This window comes from Equus quagga, chromosome 2, assembly GCF_021613505.1.
Source record: "Equus quagga isolate Etosha38 chromosome 2, UCLA_HA_Equagga_1.0, whole genome shotgun sequence".
In the NCBI taxonomy this organism is placed as follows: domain Eukaryota; kingdom Metazoa; phylum Chordata; class Mammalia; order Perissodactyla; family Equidae; genus Equus; species Equus quagga.
Window position 1 is genome coordinate 184362178 of NC_060268.1, and position 17009 is coordinate 184379186.

The 17009-nt window shown below is 62.2% G+C and overlaps 1 protein-coding gene across 4 annotated transcripts; it reads right to left on the reverse strand.

Moving 5' to 3' along the window:
- Nucleotides 1-1410: 1410 nt before the first annotated feature.
- Nucleotides 1411-15832, reverse strand: ADAM8 (ADAM metallopeptidase domain 8). 4 transcript variants are annotated; one of them, XM_046649533.1, is made up of 23 exons: nucleotides 15670-15832; nucleotides 14489-14592; nucleotides 13039-13115; nucleotides 12818-12896; nucleotides 12657-12733; nucleotides 12158-12341; nucleotides 11752-11814; nucleotides 11598-11666; nucleotides 11064-11233; nucleotides 10862-10943; nucleotides 10413-10561; nucleotides 10120-10297; nucleotides 9763-9852; nucleotides 9430-9619; nucleotides 9253-9334; nucleotides 8756-8918; nucleotides 8136-8213; nucleotides 7332-7410; nucleotides 6268-6379; nucleotides 5447-5633; nucleotides 4922-4987; nucleotides 4632-4730; nucleotides 1411-2117 (listed from the first exon to the last, which is right to left on the reverse strand). In XM_046649533.1, the coding sequence occupies exons 1-23, from the start codon at nucleotides 15713-15715 to the stop codon at nucleotides 2067-2069; spliced, it is 2475 nt and encodes an 824-aa protein (XP_046505489.1). In that variant the 5' UTR covers nucleotides 15716-15832; the 3' UTR covers nucleotides 1411-2066. The 4 variants fall into 4 exon arrangements, 3 of the variants coding, with proteins under 3 accessions (XP_046505489.1, XP_046505493.1, XP_046505506.1); XM_046649537.1 differs by lacking the exon at nucleotides 11598-11666; XR_006886891.1 differs by lacking the exon at nucleotides 1411-2117 and having other exon boundaries at nucleotides 4679-4730; nucleotides 5391-5633.
- Between the last annotated feature and the right edge of the window lie 1177 nt (nucleotides 15833-17009).

The window sequence follows — 17009 nt, forward strand, 5'->3', positions numbered from 1 at the left end:
GGCACCCAGAATTACTGGTGAGTGAGAAGTGTGGTCAGCATGGGCTGGACACAGTCAGAAGGCAGGACTGATGCCCTGGTGAGCAGGTCTCAAGCTGACCAGTGCTGTCCTCTTGGTGAGGAGCCCCCAGGAACCCCAGGTTGATGGTGAGATTCTGGTGGACAGGAACACAACACTGACAAGGCTGTCAGGGAAACCCACAGCAAGAAAACAGCCTGAGAACTTGTCTCAGAGGCGAGGGGTGTAGGGGGAGGCTGCCCGCCCAGCCTGCCTTGGAGGGAGGGCCTTAGAGAATGAGGAGTGGGGAGTCCAACCAGGAAAGGCAGGGAGCCAGAAAGCCTGTGCTGGCCTGAGCGCAGCAGTCCTGCCGCCTGCCAGCCCACCCGCCCTGCCTGCTGAGAACGCTCCAGTTGCTGAGCTTCTGGTCCGTGTTGCACGTGGGGATGTAGTTGTGCAGGTCCACGAGCCGGGGGTAGAAGTGCTTCACGATCTCCGCTAGCATCACTGGGGGTGAGGGTGCGCAAGGTGAGCCTGGCTGGCCGGCTCAGAATCCCTGTGTCCTCACGTGTCACTGTCCCGTGGCCTCTGAGTCCTGGGGGAGTCCCCGGGGTGTGGTGCCGCAGCGGGAGGGCTGTGAGAGCTGGACCCACGTCCCCCCTCCTGGAGCCGCCGCTGCCAGTATCTTGGCCCCACAGTTTCCCCCATCCCGCCGGTCCGTCGAGCCCCTGCCCTGCTCCGGGGTCCCCGCTCGGGGCGCTCTGCCGGGAGCGGCGACCGTGGGCCACTCCCTGCGAGCGGGGGGCGCGCCGGCCCAGCTGACGACGGCCCGCGGCGCTGCCCCCCGGGCCGCCCGCCCGCGAGGACCCCCGCGCGGCAGCTCGCCCTCACCGCCGTCGCTGAAGTCCCGGGCCAGGTGGCGCTTGGGGCGGCTGAGCGGGAGCCCGTGCAGCCAGGCGTAGAGGCCGCGGAGGGCGCCAGGCGGCGGGGCCGGAAGGGGCGGGTCATAGGCAGGAGGTGGGGCCGTTGCCAGGAGACCGAGGGCGGGGCCGGAAGGGGCGGGGCGCCGGGCAGGTGGTGGGGGCCAGAGGCGGGGCTGAGATGCCAGCGCGCGGAGCCTATGGTCGGCAGGCCGTCCACATTGTGCGTTGGGACTGTGTAATATAAGAGGCTTATGACAAAGTCTAGGGAGAAAAGGTAAAAAGTTTGACACTGTCCATTTACAATATACATTTTATTTTAACAAGCATTGGACCCTCAAATTTTTTTTTTTTTGAGGAAGATTAGCCCTGAGTTAACATCTGCTGCCAATCCTCCTCTTTTTGCTGAGGAAGACTGGCTGTGAGCTAACATCCGTGTCCCTCTTCCTCTGCTTTATATGTGGGACACCTGCCACAGCATGGCTTGTCAAGCGGTGCCACGTCCACACCTGGGTTCCAAACCAGCGAACCCCGGGCCGCAGAAGTAGAACGTGCAAACTTAACCGTTGCGCCACCGGGCTGGCCCCTGGACCCTTAAAACTTATAAATTGAATTCTGTTGTTTCGCATGCACCATTTTCCATTGATCTAAAAAAAGTCTCCCGTCATTTAGAACTTGATTAATAATTTAATCATAAAATACAAAATTTTGATTTAAGTTTTCAGCCGTGCAGAATGTGCACCTGAGGTTTCCGGAGAACCAGAAGAGGCAGCAGTGGCCGTCCAGACCTGCAGGCACATGGCACAGCAGCCGTGCCGCTGACCCGTGGAGCTAAGCGTGGCCAAAGTGGCTGAGGAGGTAATAACTGAGCCTCTCAGGTGGTGCATTCCTGAGGTCAGGAACAACGCAGACTGAGAGTCCTCAGCCCAGGACTGTGAGCCTGGGCTGTGACCAGCGACCTTGGCCATGAGGAGTTGGCTCTTCTGTTAAGACTTCTTGCGCTGGACCCAGCCCCTTGAGGAGGGGCACCCAGGGCTGGGGCCAATTGGCTGCATCTGCTGGATGCGAGGCTCACACAGCTCCTTCAGCATGAACAATAGGCAACTTCCAGACGGGCGCAGATTCCCAGCCAGGGCGTGCTGAGCTCCATCACCTCCTCTGGACTGTGGGTTTCAGAGCAACCTTTGAGCCAACAACTCCCTGGGAGGAGGAAAAAAGAACTGATGTTAAAAAGCATCTGCTACAAAGAGCACAACTGAATCTATTTCCTTTTACATTTCTTAAAATGTGGATTCCCAGTTCATTGAACAGTACAGTGGCCCTGCACAGTGATAGCCGGCAGTGACAGTCACAATGTCAACAGCTAACACTAAAAAATGATTTTCTCACTTACACTGGCAGGAGAAAAGGACAAAGTAACCGCCAGCAGAGCCAGCAATCACTGAAAAGTGCTGACAGTATACAGCAGACATTCAACCTCTCTGGGCAGAGCCAGTCAGCCTATGGGGGAAGACAGATCACTCTGCTGCCCTGTGCCCTCTGTGTGAGGGACTTACCTGAATGGGTCCAGGGTTGGCCCCTCCAGGCCCAGGCTTGACTGGTGGCATTGGGGACGTGGAGGTTGGCTTGACAACCCGGGAAGAGGCAGACATAGCTGACAGTGGACAACCTAACTGGTCCAGGCCATGCCAGACACCACCTTCCTCAGCACCTTCTAGCAAAGCTCCCAGGTGCTGTCACCGCAGACCCTCCAGGACCAGTTCAACTGACCCCATCTTATCAACAGAGTAATTAAGAGTGGTCTTTCAGGAACTGAGACCCCTTGTCCAGTTTAGGCCGAGTGAGACCACAAGCCCATCAACTGGGCCTGTGCAAATGCTCAATAAGTAACCTTTTTGATGTCAAGAAGCCAAAAACTCCACGCTCAGATCATGGTAATGTCGCCATTTTGTGAACATGCATCATATGAAGAGGCACGAAGCTTGACTACACTTGTGCAGATCAGCAACTACCTCACTTCTCCTCACCTCCAATCATCTATCTCCACACTTCAGACCGCCTCCCCGTCATCCCATAAATTGTGCCCCCAGCCCTGGACGAGGGAGACAGAGCTGAGAGCACACGCCCCCTGTCTCCCTGCAGATTGATCTCTCAGAATAAAGCTGTTTTCTTTTCCCAAAGATGCCATAATTAATTGGTTTTTTAAATGCACATCGGGCAAGAGAACCCCAATTTTGTGCAGTAATAGTGCTCTGCTCTGCTCCAGACCAGCCTGCAGGTTTCTCTTTGCTGAGCTCTCTACAGAAGAGTCCCCCAAACACCACCCCAAACACACACCCATGGCTGCCACCGCAGGCAGAATGAGACTCAAATGCGGCAGAGCCCCCAGTTCCGGGATCGGCCCCAACCTGTCTCACCACCTTGCTCTCTCCCTCAGGGTCCCCCTCCCCCCATACCCATGAAAAGCTCTTAAAGCCAGAATGTGGGTCTTTGGAAGTTAAAAGCCAAGAATGAACTAGTAAAATTTCCATTTTGGCTTTCCCAGGGCAGTGGGGACCTGGGGTGGAGGAGGAAAGCCGCCTGCAGAGCCCTGGTGCTGCCTGGCCACACCGTCCTGCACCCTGGGACGCCTGGGTGGGGCAGCACTTGTAGTTTTCAGTACCTTAGAAGGATCCTACTGAGCAGTCAGGACCTCAGGCCAGCACAATTCCCTTGTAGCCTTTGCCTAGCTATCACCACATCCTTGGCCGGAAACCTCTCTGCCCACCCTGACCCCGTTTGGCCTGTCAAAACGACTATTTTTGCAAATTGTCATAAGATTAAAATTTGTTCAAAATAAAAGTTAAAAAGGAAAGAGAGATAGAGAATCTCTATTAAGCAAACCCTGCAGTAATGTTTGTTGCAGGCAAGAAGCCCCCAGTGGCTGCAGACACTGCGGGTCATAGTTCAAGAACTAATCAGATTAGCATCTCAAAGTCCCTCCCAGACGATAACTACACAGGGAAGACGGGGACTTTACAGCAGAGAAACCGCCGGCACCACCACAACCAAACGATGAGTCAACATCCCTGGTGACACAGTGATCCCCCACAGGGTGCCAGGAGGGGGGCCAACCTGTTTCACTGCCTCGTGCTGCCACGCCCCTTCCTGCCACCCCCAGTTCTCCAGAAGCAGCTGGGTCAGCCGCCTGCCGGGAGGCAAAGAAGGTCTGTCCAGGGCCTCAGGGGCAGCGCGCAGGCCTCTCAGCAGGGCCCAGGGGGCTCCCAGCACTGGAGGAGACCAGCCAGGGCCAGACCTCAGCATTGGCTGGAAGGGACTCCCAGGTGACCCCAAAGGTGGGAGCTCTGCTGGGGAACGGGACCCCACACTGCAGGGGCGCCTGCAAGTTGAGCTGTGACTCAACAGGCTCCAGTGACTCATATGTGGGAGGGATCTCTCCAGAACCTCTAAAGCTTCACATCAAAGGGGGGCTACATTGGAGCCCCCTGACACCTCCTCACCCCCTAGAGGCTTCCCAGCCCCCAGAGCCCCCCTCACCCCACAGAGGCCCCCTCAGCCCCCAGAGCTCCCCTGAGCCCCCCGAGACCCCTCAGCCCCCTTCACTCCCTCGTCTTGTGGGGCTCAGGTTGTGGGTCAGCCAGGGGTCTGGCCCAAGAGGGGCCCTGTGGCGGAAGAAAGGCACAGGTACAGCTGGGGAGCGGGGGTTGGTCTCACCTGCTTGGGCTTCAGCTCTGCGAGGGGCTTAGCAGGAGGAGCTGGTCGGGGCTTGGCAGGAGGAGCTGGTCGGGGCTTGGCAGGAGGAGCTGGTCGGAGCTGGCGGGAGGGAGGGGCAGTCAGGACTCGCCCGAGGGTTCAATGTCCTCCTGGGCCCAGATGATCAGCCTTCCAAGCCAGCAGCTACCCTGGGGTCCCGGACCCACGAAGTCCAGCCCCCGGCCCTCCGCCTCCCCAGACCCACTTGGCGTCCTCTAGAAGGCCTGTCTGCTGGCCCCACCATGGCTCACCTGGTCTTGGAACTTCCGGGTGTACACGGGAACTGTGAAGGGTAGGCTGGACGCGGCAGCGGGGGTCTGCAGGGAACAGGGCCATGAGCCTGGGTCTCACAGGGTGGTCGCCTCCAGGGAGCCCCAGGTACAGAGCTGCCCCCCAGCTCAGGACCCCATGTTCCTGCCTCTCCCAGAGGAGGGAGAATAAGGCCCTGTGTGTGCGCCCACAGGGCCCTGAGCCCAGGATGTGACCCCCACATCCCTCAGCTGTGTGGACACACGGAGGTGCTGGGCAGCAATGGAGGGTGTCTGGGCCTCAAAACTGTCCTCAGAGGGATGCTGCGGAGGCCAAGAGCCCCAGATTCAAGTTCAGACTCCAGTTCTGTCACTGGCTCACTGCAGTCATCAGTCTCCCCATCCTAAAGCCTCATTTCTGCCTTTAAACAGGGTGCTGGTGGCAGCTGCCCTGAGTCCCCAGGTGTCGCACCTAGCATGAGATTTGGGGTTGGCCCAGGGAGCCCATCAGGGACGGCTGGCGCTTACAGCAGCGGGCGGCTGCTTTGGGGTCACTGTGAAAGCCTTGGGACTCGGGGGCTGGTTGGGGTCGGTGGTAGGAATTGCCTCTGGGGAGCCTGTGGCAGAGGCCGGAGCCCTGCCCTTTGCTGGCGTGCCGCTGCCCTCGTGGAACGTGGGGTTGGAGAGCCCCATGTTGGTCTTGGACGCCACGTTCCTGGGGAGAAAGTGACACAGATTAGCACGTCCTGGCCTCAGGGTTCAGCCAAGGGACTCGAGGGCTCCTGGGCATGGGGTCCCCTGGCCTGGCCAGGGTCCCTCTCAGCTACAGTGGCCCCTGCATTGTGTGCCAGCCACAGCCACACTAAGAGGGAGAGGCAGCTTCGTGTGTCCTGGACCCCATTGGCTCTGGGGTCCAGCTGGGCCAGGGCGAGCTGCCCAGAGGCCGCTGGCAAGTGAGTCCTGCTGTGGCTGGCCCAGGTGTCGAGGGCCCACAGAGCAAGCACCCACAGTAGGGTCAGAATGCAGCTGCCCGTGGAGGGCATCTGGTGATAGGGGCAGCTTCCTCAAGCCCACGTCATCCCAAGTGTGTGGGCTCTGATTGGGCTCAGGTCTGTGTGGGGGCCCTCCCTCTGGGATTACCACATCCCCAACCTGTCACCAAACTTGTCACCTGTTCCCGCCTCAGCGAGAGGCAGGGGGCTCAGAGCGAGGGCCCCACGGCCCCCAGCCCTTCTGTGGGACCTGCTGGTTCTTCTTCCTCAGACAGCAGCAGGTTGTTTCCCAATAGTGTGAGCTGGGGAAGTGCTCCTTGCGCACAGGGGCATTTGGCAACCCCTCCATGCTCTCACCTCCATTGGGCAGTCCTACAGTGCTTGCAGTAGATGACCACACATGCCAGGATGAGCCCCAGAGCCACCAGGAGCACCACGGGCACCAGCACCATCAGGAGGCTCCACGACGCTGTGGGGCACACAAGGCCAGGTGTCAAGGGCTGGACCCGGTGCCAGGTAGTAGGGCTGGGAGAACCCTTGGGTGATGCAGCCCCTGCCCAGCTGACCTGAGGCTGAGTGGGGTGCCTTTCTCGGGGTCCCCATTTGCTGTGCTGAGAACATAGAGCCCTGGGCCCCTCCCTACCACCAATGGCCATCTCAGGACCCTCGGCACTGAGACCTGGTACTTTACACCAGTGCTCCGCGCTCTCAGGTGACAGGTCAGAGGGCTTGGTGGCAGGTGGCCCCAGGCCCACAATCACGCCGGTGTGGCCCGGCCACGCCCTGGAGGCTGGTGGTGCTGTCAACAGCCGCATGCTCAGCGGCCACTAGGGAGGAAGACACCTGAGGTGGGTGGCTCTGAGGTTCCCGGGCCCAGGAGAGGGCCGGGGACCGGGCCAAAGAGCCAGTGCTGTCCTGTCACTGCTCCCCCGCCCCTCCGTCTAGCATGGTCTCCCTTCTCAGGTAGGGCAGAAGTGCGGACACTGGCTCCTGGGCCCCGCCCTCTACCAGTGGGGTCAGAATGCCTAAGGGGCTGCAAACCTGCATTTTAATAATGCCCCTCTGGGGCTGGCCCCGTGGCAGAGTGGTTATGTTTCTGCACTCAGCTTTGGTGGCCCAGGGTTTCACCGGGTCAAAGCCTGGGCGCGGACATGGCACCGCTTATCAAACCATGCTGAGGCGGCATCCCACATGCCACAACTAGAAGGACCCACAACTAAAAATACACAACTATGTACCAGGGGGCTTTGGGAGAAAAAGGAAAAATAAAATCTTAAAAAAAAAAAACAATGCCCTTCTTGGTTTGGGGGCACACAGCTTCCTTCTCAGCCCTGCCCAGGAGGTCAAGAAAAGGCATGAGCCCCAGCCAGACCCCATCAGTCTGTGCGGGTGGGAGGCCCCTGGAGTGGTCTGGACCCTACCTGTGTTGGCCAGCCGCTCTGCGCAGTAGGGCGGGGCCCAGCCCGGCTGGCACTGGCATTCCTGCTTGTGGTTGCACACCTGGGGGCAAGCAGGCGTCAGGCTGGGCCTCCAGACCCTCCGTCTGCTGCACCGCCCAGCACCCCCTAGGCGCCATCTGCTCCTCCGAGTCACCAGGCCTGGCCTCAGGCCTGCAAGGGCTCTGCCATGACCTTCACAATGGAGGACAGTTGGGTTCATCCTCGAGCCCTACTCTACTGCCCAGGGCTGCCACCCCCTGGCATGGGCCCCAGCAGGCGTGCTGACAGCAGCAGCCCCTCATCTGGGGGCATGCGACAGGCTGACCGGATTATGGAGGGCTCTACCAAATGCCACAGGGCGTTCCAAGCAACGCAAGCATGGCGCAGGCACAGGCCAGCTTCACGGTGGGCTGTCCTCGAGCTCAGCCCCCTCCCTGAGATGGGGGGCTCCAGCCCCTTGTTTCAAGCTCTTGGTGGCTCTGACTTTCCCAACATCACAGCACAGGTTACTAAGACCTGAACACACTGCCCACATCTCAAATAGAACGTTTCAAGTCTGACCAGCCCCAGCCCTCACATCCACCAGTACCAGGACCGCCCTGGGCCTCAATGCCCCCACGGATGCCCAGATCCTAGCCAGCTCCAGGCCCAAGAGGCCCTGGTAGCTCCTGGCACAGCTCCTGGGTGCTGGCCTCTGCCTTTGTCCACCTGGGCTCGTCCCAAATGCAGCCTACTGGACTCCAACCCCAAAGCGCCAGTGGCAGGCTGTCCCCTAGGTCCACGTACCCCATGGTCGCTGCACCGCGCAGAGCAGTCTCTGGATCTGTAAACATGGAAGTCCTGGCAGTGTCCTTTCCAGCAAACCTGGAGAGCAGTGGGGGTCTCCTCAGGCAGCCACTCTAGACTCCTGCTTGAAGCCCATGCCCACCCACTCTCTCCCACCAGCCGAAGCTGACCCCAAACCTGCAGGGTGAGCTTCAAGAGGGTGGGCCATGGCCACCACACCCAGGATGGCCTCGTCTGCAGCCCAACCGCTGGCCAGCCTTGGCCAACCCACTGTTGGCACCAGGGCCACAGAGACCGGCTCCATCTGGCCCCTGGGGGGCTTGTAGAACATTAAGGTCTTCACGTTAACTGAGGACTGGCCTCTCCGGCGCCTCCCTTTGCGCCCGCCTTCTGAGTTTCCACTGAGAACACAGGGGAGTCCTCCCCTCAGCCCTCTTCCAGCTGCCACTGCCTGCCTGGGACCACGTGAGCTCGCCCATGTGGGACACGCGTCCAGAACCTGGGCCTCCAGCAGCCTGACGGCTGCCTGGGGCACGTCGGGCTCACATCTGGGTCACAGCCCTGGGGAGCCCCTGAAAGCCACAGCCGGCCACGCGCCCACTGGAGGCCCTGATACTCACCTTCCCCTCACCACACTGGGTGCCCTCGGGCACCTGCTCGTACCCCATGCCGCCATCCAGCCCAAGAGCCTGGCAAGTGGACGAGCGGTAGACGAAGGTGCAGGAAGTCCGCTCTGGGGGCTTCTGCCCGCCCTGACAGTATAGGGCGCCACACTTGTTGACCCTGCAGACAGAGGGACATGTGTGGTGCCAGCTCTGCTGGGGCTCCTGCTGACCACACTTGGGGGACCCGTGGAATGCAGAAGATGAGGCCTAGGACCTTGGACAGGCTGTGGGGTCCGCTGACAGTGCTTCCACACCCCTAGGACCTGCAGATGGACATCCACGCCCCCAAGCCACAGTAACCCACTGTCCCTCCCATGAGGGCAGTACGCTCAGGCCTGGGGCCTGGAAGGCAGGGTGGACCGAGCCCCTGGACTCCTTTGTCAGAGGACCCTTGTGGGCGGCCCCGTCCTGTGCCTGGACATGGGGGAGTCGGGCCACAGCCAGACGCTCACCTGCTGGAGCCAAGGGGCACAGTGCTCTTGCAGCCTGGGGAGATGCTGTGGGCGTAGCACAACTCCGCGGCAGCCCACGACCCTGCAGGGCCAGGAGCAGGTGAGTCCACAGGCCTGGACGGGCAACCACCCCAGGAGGCCTGTGGGTCACACGGCCAGGACTCACACCTGCCTCACCTGGCCCCCACAAGTCCCGGCACCTCTGGGCTGGCGTGGGGCAGTTCCCATCATAGCAGTAGCCCTCTGGGCAGGGCGTGCCATTCTCCTGGAAGGCATCCTCCGGGCACACTGGCTGCTGGCCATCGCAGTACTCCTCAAGGTCACAGCCATCCTTCTGGGGGCGACACACCTCACCGGCCAGCTTCACCTGGCCCAGTGGAGCGAAGCTCACCATGGGACCAGTGGGCACCCAAACAGGCCCTCGCTCACTGCTTTGTCACCAGCGTCCTTGGGACCTTCCTCCCCCTGCGCCACCCTCGGGGCACAGCTGAGGTGGGGCCCCGCACTCACCCTGCACCCGTGGCAGCAGCCACCATGGGCACACTCAGCCCCCTCAGCCAGCCGGCAGGTGGTGGCATTGCAGCATTGGTTCCGACAGTCCTGGGGGCAGGGGTTCAGCACAGGTCGCAGTGGGCTGCACACAGGGCAGCACCAGGCCCCAGAGCAGACCCGGGGACCCTACCTCCCTCCACAGCCCACCCGGCCAGGCCTCCATGGGGAGGCCACAGCTGCTCCCTCCCATGGGGTCCCCTACGGGCAGCTGTGGGTGTCACAGGAGAACAGGAGTATTCTGACATGTGGCCACGGGCATGTGGGCGGGGCACCTGGTGGGGAACAGAGCGTAGTGGCAGGCATGCGACACCGTACCTCGGGGGGCCCGCAGTCGCACTGCTCCCCGCGCTCCACAAACCCGTTCCCACACACAGGGCCGCCCACCAGCCGGTCAGGGTCTGGGGCGTTCACCACGCAGTCTGTCAGGGGCTTTTCCATGAACATCTCCAGGTTGGCCCGGCTGCAGTGGCTGAACATTCTGGGGAACTTGACACTGAGGGAAGAGGATCCCCATCAGGGGAGGGTAGCAGAGGGCAGGCCGCCTACATCCCCAGGACACTCCATTGTGCAGCTGGCCCTCAGCCAGGGTGGATCCAGGCGAGTCTCACCCGATCCTGGCCGCCATGACACAGCCACCGCTGTCCTGCGGCATGGGGCAGTAGCAGCCCATCACGTTCTCGTCATGGTCCATGCCCAGGTTGTGGCCCATCTCGTGGGCCATGATGCTCGCCACGCTGATGGGGTTCTTGCTGTTGTCCTGCGGGGAGAGGTTGCATTGGCTGGCGCCGCCCACCCAGCCCATCCACCTTCCTGCCAGCCACACTGCCCCAAACAAGGCTGAGGGGTTTGGTGTCACTTCCTGCCAACAACATGTCTTACAACCTAAAAGCATTGATGAATCCTCCGGAAGAGGCAGCCGTCTGGGTGCTCATGGAGACAGCTTGGAGTCAAGCAGGTGGGGCTGAGCCCTGAGGTCACCCCTCACGAGTTTCAGCTCAAGCTCCCAGCCTGCTCCCCTCCCGGCAGCCCACAAGCCTGGGTGGGGTTCCCTCCACACCTGGTTCACAGCCCCCGAGTTCTGTGAGCACATGGTGGACACCCTGGCCAGTCCCACGGTGCTCCCGGTGAAGTCGACCCCACTGGGAACAAGAGCAGTGTCAGCACCTGGACACCTCCTGAGTGCCCCTCCTGGTCCCCGCAAAGCCCTCCCCCAGGGGACCCTCCACCCACGTGCCCTGCGATGGCACCCCGCCTCTCACGTGATGAGCTGCGCATTGTCGTGCACCTGTCGTCTCACCAGGTCCTGTGCCCGCCAGACCAGGAAGTTGTCCAGTGTGGTGTCAGCCTGCGAGCTGACTTTGATCTTATCCCAGTCATTCCAGATCTCCAGGCCCACCAGGACCACGCGGAAATTCAGTGCCTGATAAAGCTGCGAGAGGATGGAGTCCCCTGGGTCAGGCTCCAGGACAGTGAGGCCAGGTAAGAGGCTGAGACCACCCCAGAGCAAGCTGGGCCTGGGGCCCGCAGAGGCAGTGTCGGCTGTGAGTGGGACGCAGGCAGGAGGCTGGGACAGATCCCAGCTCCCTCCTCCCCTGGCTGACAGTTCCACCTGCTGGCCCCCCACACAGTCACCCATCTCCTACTCTCCAGGCACCCCCACACCTCCACAACCAGGGTTTCTTATGGGCTGGGTGATGCCCGGTCCAGAAGGGACCTGTGCTGCCCAGGGGTCTTGGGAGGAACTCCTGGCAGCCACGGGAGGGGATGCCCCCTCAGGGTGGACAGAACCCCACCTTGTCCACGTGGTTCACCACCTCCAGCACCCTCGTCCGCACAGCCTCTCGGCTGCCCACCTGCTGGAACTGTAGGACAGCAGATCCTCAGGCTGCAGCATCTGGCAGCTTGCCCCTGCCCCACCCCACCCCGCCCCGCTCCACCCCAAGGTACCTCTGTTTTGTCTACGACCACAAACAGCTCCACGTAGCGGGTATCTCGGTATGGCAGCCAATCCTGGGGAGCGGCGACGAGAAGCGAGTCAGCCAACCCAGCCACAGCCCTCCTGGCCCCAGCCGAGTTGCCACATGCTGACCACCTCCCGGGCTCTGGAGCTGGCGCCCAATCCCACTCAGTGTAGGGGGCCATCCAGGAGGCTCCCATGCAAACGAAGGTGCTGCCTCTGCAGCAGCCGGGCAAAGCCAGGTCCGGGCCCACCAACTCAGGGGGCAGCTTGGAGACACCAGCCCACTTACTACAGGCACAGCAGGTGGCACCCTCACTGCGCTGAGTGCGTGGGGCGTCTGGGGGTGCACAGGCCCAAGTGGACAGGGGATGAGGCTGGCCGGGGCCTCCTCACCCGGGGCCTGAAGGCTGCCAAGACCCGAGGTCCCAAGATGTTCTCCAGGCTGGCGTTGCTGACCCCGCAGGTCCCGGCCTTCTGCTGCAGGTGCTGTGCCTGGTACAGCGCGTGCTGCCCCTCTTCACTGCTCCCATCCAGGGGCTCGATCAGGTGGACGGTGGAGCCAGCCCGGAAGAAGCCCCTGAGAGCAGAGGGGAGCAGGCAGCTCCAAATTAGTGCATCCCCCTGCCTGTCCATCTTGGGGGAACAGGAGCCCTGAAGGACAGCAGGCCCTCAGGTGACCGAGGGCATGGCTCCCACTCTGCACTGAGACGTTCTGGGGACACTGTCCAGGGGCCTGTGGGAGCCTCACGCTCGGGGAACCTGTAACTTCTACAAGTGCAGAAAAGTGTGCCCACGTCCAGCCCGGTTCTTGCCTCAGTTTACTTCTCTGACAGTGAGGGGAGCGCCATGGCCCTGACATTCTGACATGCCCAGCCAGGCCTGTGGCACTCACCTGAGGCCAGCACAGGTGCTAAGGCTGGCTGCCGAGTGCTGGTGCCCCTCCACGTGGCCCTGGTAGAAGCAGTGATCCTGCGGGAGGAGGACATCAGAGTTCACAGGCCCTGCTCCCAGGGCCCCCTACTGCGGCCATCGGGAGGGCCCCCAGGACCATACCTGCCTCTGCAGCTGCTCCGTCACCTGGGAGCCATTGGCGGCCGTGTAGGTCTCCGTGTAGCCTGAGCCCACCAGGTCCCTGGAAGAGATCCATTGTGGCATCTGGGGCCTGTCTGCTCCCCCTAGAAGCTGCCTCTAGCCGGAGGAGAGGCTGGCCAGGGAGCCTGAGGCAAGGACACAGGTGTGCTGGGGCAGGGGTGGGGCCTGAGCCCCCTGCTCACCTGTTCTTCCGCAGGTGCAGGGTGAAGGTGTGCTCTTGGGCCCCAAGGACGTAGCTCACACTCTCTGGGTACAGGCCCTGAGCCAGGGAAAGGGAGGATCCAGGGTGAGGGGCCCGGCCCCAGACCATGCCCACCTCAAACCTGGGGGCGGAGGGGAGCTGGGCACCCCAGGACCGAAAGCCTCTCAGAGGACCCTGGGGCCGGGCAGGGCTAGGCTGGGCTGGAGGGGATCCTGGGCAGGCGGAAGCTCTACCTAGAACCACACTGGGCTCCTCAGGCCTCAGTTTCCCCATCCTGTCTATCCAAGGATAATGATGATGTCCCTTCCCCAGGAAGCAAGGAGAGGGACGTGGCCCCTGACAGGCAGCCCTTAAAACCAAGGCAGCAGGGGCTGGCCCCGTGGCCGAGTGGTTAAGTTCTCCTGCTTCGCCATGGAGGCCCAGGGTTTCGCCCGTTCAGATCCTGAGCGCAGACATAGCACCACTCATCAAGCCATGCTGAGGCGGCATCCCACATAGCACAACTAGAAGGACTCACAACTAAAAATACACAACTATGTACCGGGGGGGGGGGGGGCTTTGGGGAGAAAAAGGAAAAATGAAATCTTAAAACCAAGGCAGTAGAGCAGATAGTCCAGCCCCTCCAGCACCAGCACCTTCCCCCACCCAGAGGCCCATCCCTCCAGGCCCTGGGCTCCACTGGGGTGGGGTGGGTGTGTGAGATTGAGCGGGAAGCGCCCCTAGCTAGCCCCCAGCCCACAGAGCCCTCACTCAGGCCTGCTGGCCCCTCGGGACAAGTATGTGCTATGCCCAGAGGGTGGGGGAAGGCCAGGGCGGCAGACAGCCCTCCCCCCCCCCCCCCCCCCCCCCCCCCCCCCCCCCCAGGGCAGGGCCGGGCCCCCCCCCCCCCCCGCCCCCCGCAGGCACATCTTCTCCTCACACAGGTGCACACCCTTCCAACGCCCCCATGTGAGTCTCAGGAATGCCCCCAGGCAGCTCCGGGAAAACCCAGCCCAGCCCCAAATGCTCCACAGAGGTGTGTCGCCGGGTGAGCCATCCCCTCTCGGCTAAGAGGAATTTGATTTAGCGAAACTGGGGAGTGACCGCGGGCGGGGAGTGGCCCGCGGCAGGTTCCTGAAAGGAAGTCTGGGCAGCCCCGGCTAGCCCCCAGTGCCCACCCTCTGCGGACGGCCCTCTAGGGCGTGGCCCTGGCCAGAGAGAAGCAGGACACAGGACAAAGGTGAGGCGGGGGTGGGGGAAGAAACAGCCCAAGTGGACTGGGAGCCCCCCCCGGGGCACACAGCCCAGAAGCCCACCCGGCCCTCAGTCTGGAAGGCTGGCCCCTCACAACTGCCGGGCACACGGGGAACTACCATCCCTTTCACAGACGGAAACCAGCTCTGGGAGCCAGTTAGGGACCCCATGCCAGGCCCCCCCCGCCCCCGACTTACCAAGTGGGAGGACAGGGCTCGGCGGGCGCGGGGTCCTGGCAGGCGCCGCGGCCACACCACCTCGTACTGTTCCACATGGGGCAGGGGGGCGCTGGGGGCGAACGCTGCGGGAGAGAGAGGGTCAGCAGGTGCGCAGGGCACCCTCCAGGGGAGTCCCTGTCCCAGGCCCGTTGTGGGCCAGCCCTGCCTCATCTGGGGGAATTGCAGACAGCACACTCGGGGACCAGAGAGATCCTGAGAGCCGGCTCCCGGGCCCAGGTGGGCTTAAAAAGGCCACAGAACCTTTGCTCCGGGTGGGCCAGGTAGACCTGTGCCCCGTAGCGCTCAGAGATCCTGCCCCGCACGCCAGCCCTTCCAGGAGCTGCCCAGCTGCCCCCAGACGGCTCCCCCCAGAGCCAAGGGCTGAGCCGGATGTCCCTCCCCAGACCCGAGGAGACACAGGCCTTGGGGAGAGTTTACGCCTTTTCATCTCAACTGATCACACGATGGCGTCTGACAGGTGGTGCACCCGGCCCAGATTAGAAACCCCTCCCATCCCACCACAGACAGCGGAGGCCAGCGCTGGAGAGACCCCTGGGGACTCTTCTCTCCCTCTTTTCAGATGTTAGTGAACGTGTCTCTGTCACAAACCCCCAGGAATGAGCGCTGGGCCAGGGCCAGCCCAGCCCCGCCTGCCCGGGAAATGGCCCCCTCCCCAGCTGCTCCCTTGGCCACCTCCAGCCCAGGAGGTTCTGAGGAGCCGGGGTGGGGCCAGGACCAGCAGGACACTCATCCTCCCCAGGCCAGAGGTTACACCACCGCCTGAGGCGCCCTCCACCCTCATCTCCAGACCACTGCTGCTGGGTTCGCCCGTCCCTGCCCAGCTGGTGGCACTCGTAGTATGGGCAATCACCCCAGGGCCCCGGGGCAGACTGGAGCCGCTGGCTGGCCCTCCACTCTACTCGGCCCCAGCCCTAGTCCCCACACAAGCTCAGGAAACACCCCCCGCAGCGCTCTTCCTCTCAGTTCCCGTTCGAAGGTTCTTTCAGTCCACCACTGGGGCCTCCTCGCTATAACCACCTCTGCGCCCTCGACCCCCAGAGACCAGCCCAGAGCAGGCGGGGCTGCAGAAGGCCAGGTGGCCACCCAACACCCAGACTGCGGCCCCTCAGACCTGGGCCAGAGCCACACCCAGCACTCACCCTGCAGCCACAGCGTGCCCAGCAGCCAGGGCCCAAGGCCACACATGGCCAGGGGATGTGGAGAGGGGTCGGTCGTCCGGGGCCGGGGTCTGGGGGTCTGGGGACCGGAGCAGGAATGGGAACGGGAGCGAGAGGTGGCTCTGTGCGCTCTGGGACACGGTGTGGTCCCTGCGCTCTGCTGGGAGGCTCAACCCTCGAGCCCCGCCCCAGCCACCAACCCCCAGCCACCGCCAATCCGACACCGGGGGGGCGGGGCTGGGGCGGGGTCTGCAGGCACCTGGGGGAGCGTCCTCCCTCCTGTGGCTCAAAGGTGTTCCTGTGTCTATCTCTGGTTCCCTATAGGCTCCTGGACAGTCTAGGGTCCAGCACATGGAAAAGTCTTCATAACTGTGGACCAATTAACCTAGGGAGGAGGTGAACAGACTGACTGGGCCCCTCTCTACAACCGTGCATCCTGTCTGTGCAGGTTAGGAGACCAGGCTCCCGGGTCCTGCTGGCGGGAGGTGGTGGGCCTGGGGCCTTGGAGGGGAAGTGACTCTGAAAGGCTGCCTGGGGGCTTCAGGTGGGACTGTGCCTGCCCACTGGTACCTCACCCTGCCCTGCGGGGTGGGACCATCCCCACACTGGCCTGACACCCAGGCCTCTCCTGGTGGGTCCCTGTCACCGGGGAAACCATGCCTCCTGTGGCTGAACCAAGCGGGTTTGCCCTTCATAGTTCTGGACACACTTCCTGGGAGAGCCGGACATGAGAACACGTCAAGATCTCAGGTGAGAGAGTGTGGTACCCAGAGGCAGTTCCAGACCAGAGGTCAAAGTTCAATGGACCATAACTTTCCCCAAGTGAATGGATAAAACGAAAAACCCAAGAGGGGCTAACCGGACTCTGGGGTTCTCCAGCAGAGGTGACAGGAGAGTTGGTGCTGGGGCCGCTAAGGCTTCTGTCTCCGAGCTTATACGTGATCTTATAAAATGATGCTACGTGAATCCCAAACCCTCCTGGCAACTTTGCTTCTCTTTCCCAATTATATGTTCCAAGTTATTTGAAGCAAAAGTTCAAAGGCAACATGTCCTATAGAGGCAACAACAAAAGCCGCTGTGAATGTACAGGCTCCGCATGAGCTGACCAGACCGCCTGGGCGCAGCCAACTAAGAGGGACTCAGCATTAGCAGCCAGGAGAGCGCAGCCCGCAGAGCCCTGCCAGGACGCAGGAACCCCTGTCGGCCCACATGACCCACCTAAGTCATCCCACCAGCGACCAGCAGGTGCTACACATTCCCCTCCTGCCGCCACCACCTGCAACCTGCTGTAGTGGGAAGGTATGCGGCCCAGAGCCCATGAC

Excerpts from the sequence above, each read along its gene's own strand:
- ADAM8 (XM_046649533.1), bottom strand. The coding sequence starts at position 15,715 with ATGTGTGGCCTTGGGCCCTGGCTGCTGGGCACGCTGTGGCTGCAGG. Across the intron at positions 9,853-10,119 it reads GCGACTGCGGGCCCCCCGAG|GACTGTCGGAACCAATGCTG; the intron begins GTACGGTGTCGC and ends CCCTGCCCCCAG. Across the intron at positions 8,919-9,252 it reads GTGCCCCTTGGCTCCAGCAG|GGTCAACAAGTGTGGCGCCC; the intron begins GTGAGCGTCTGG and ends CTCTGTCTGCAG.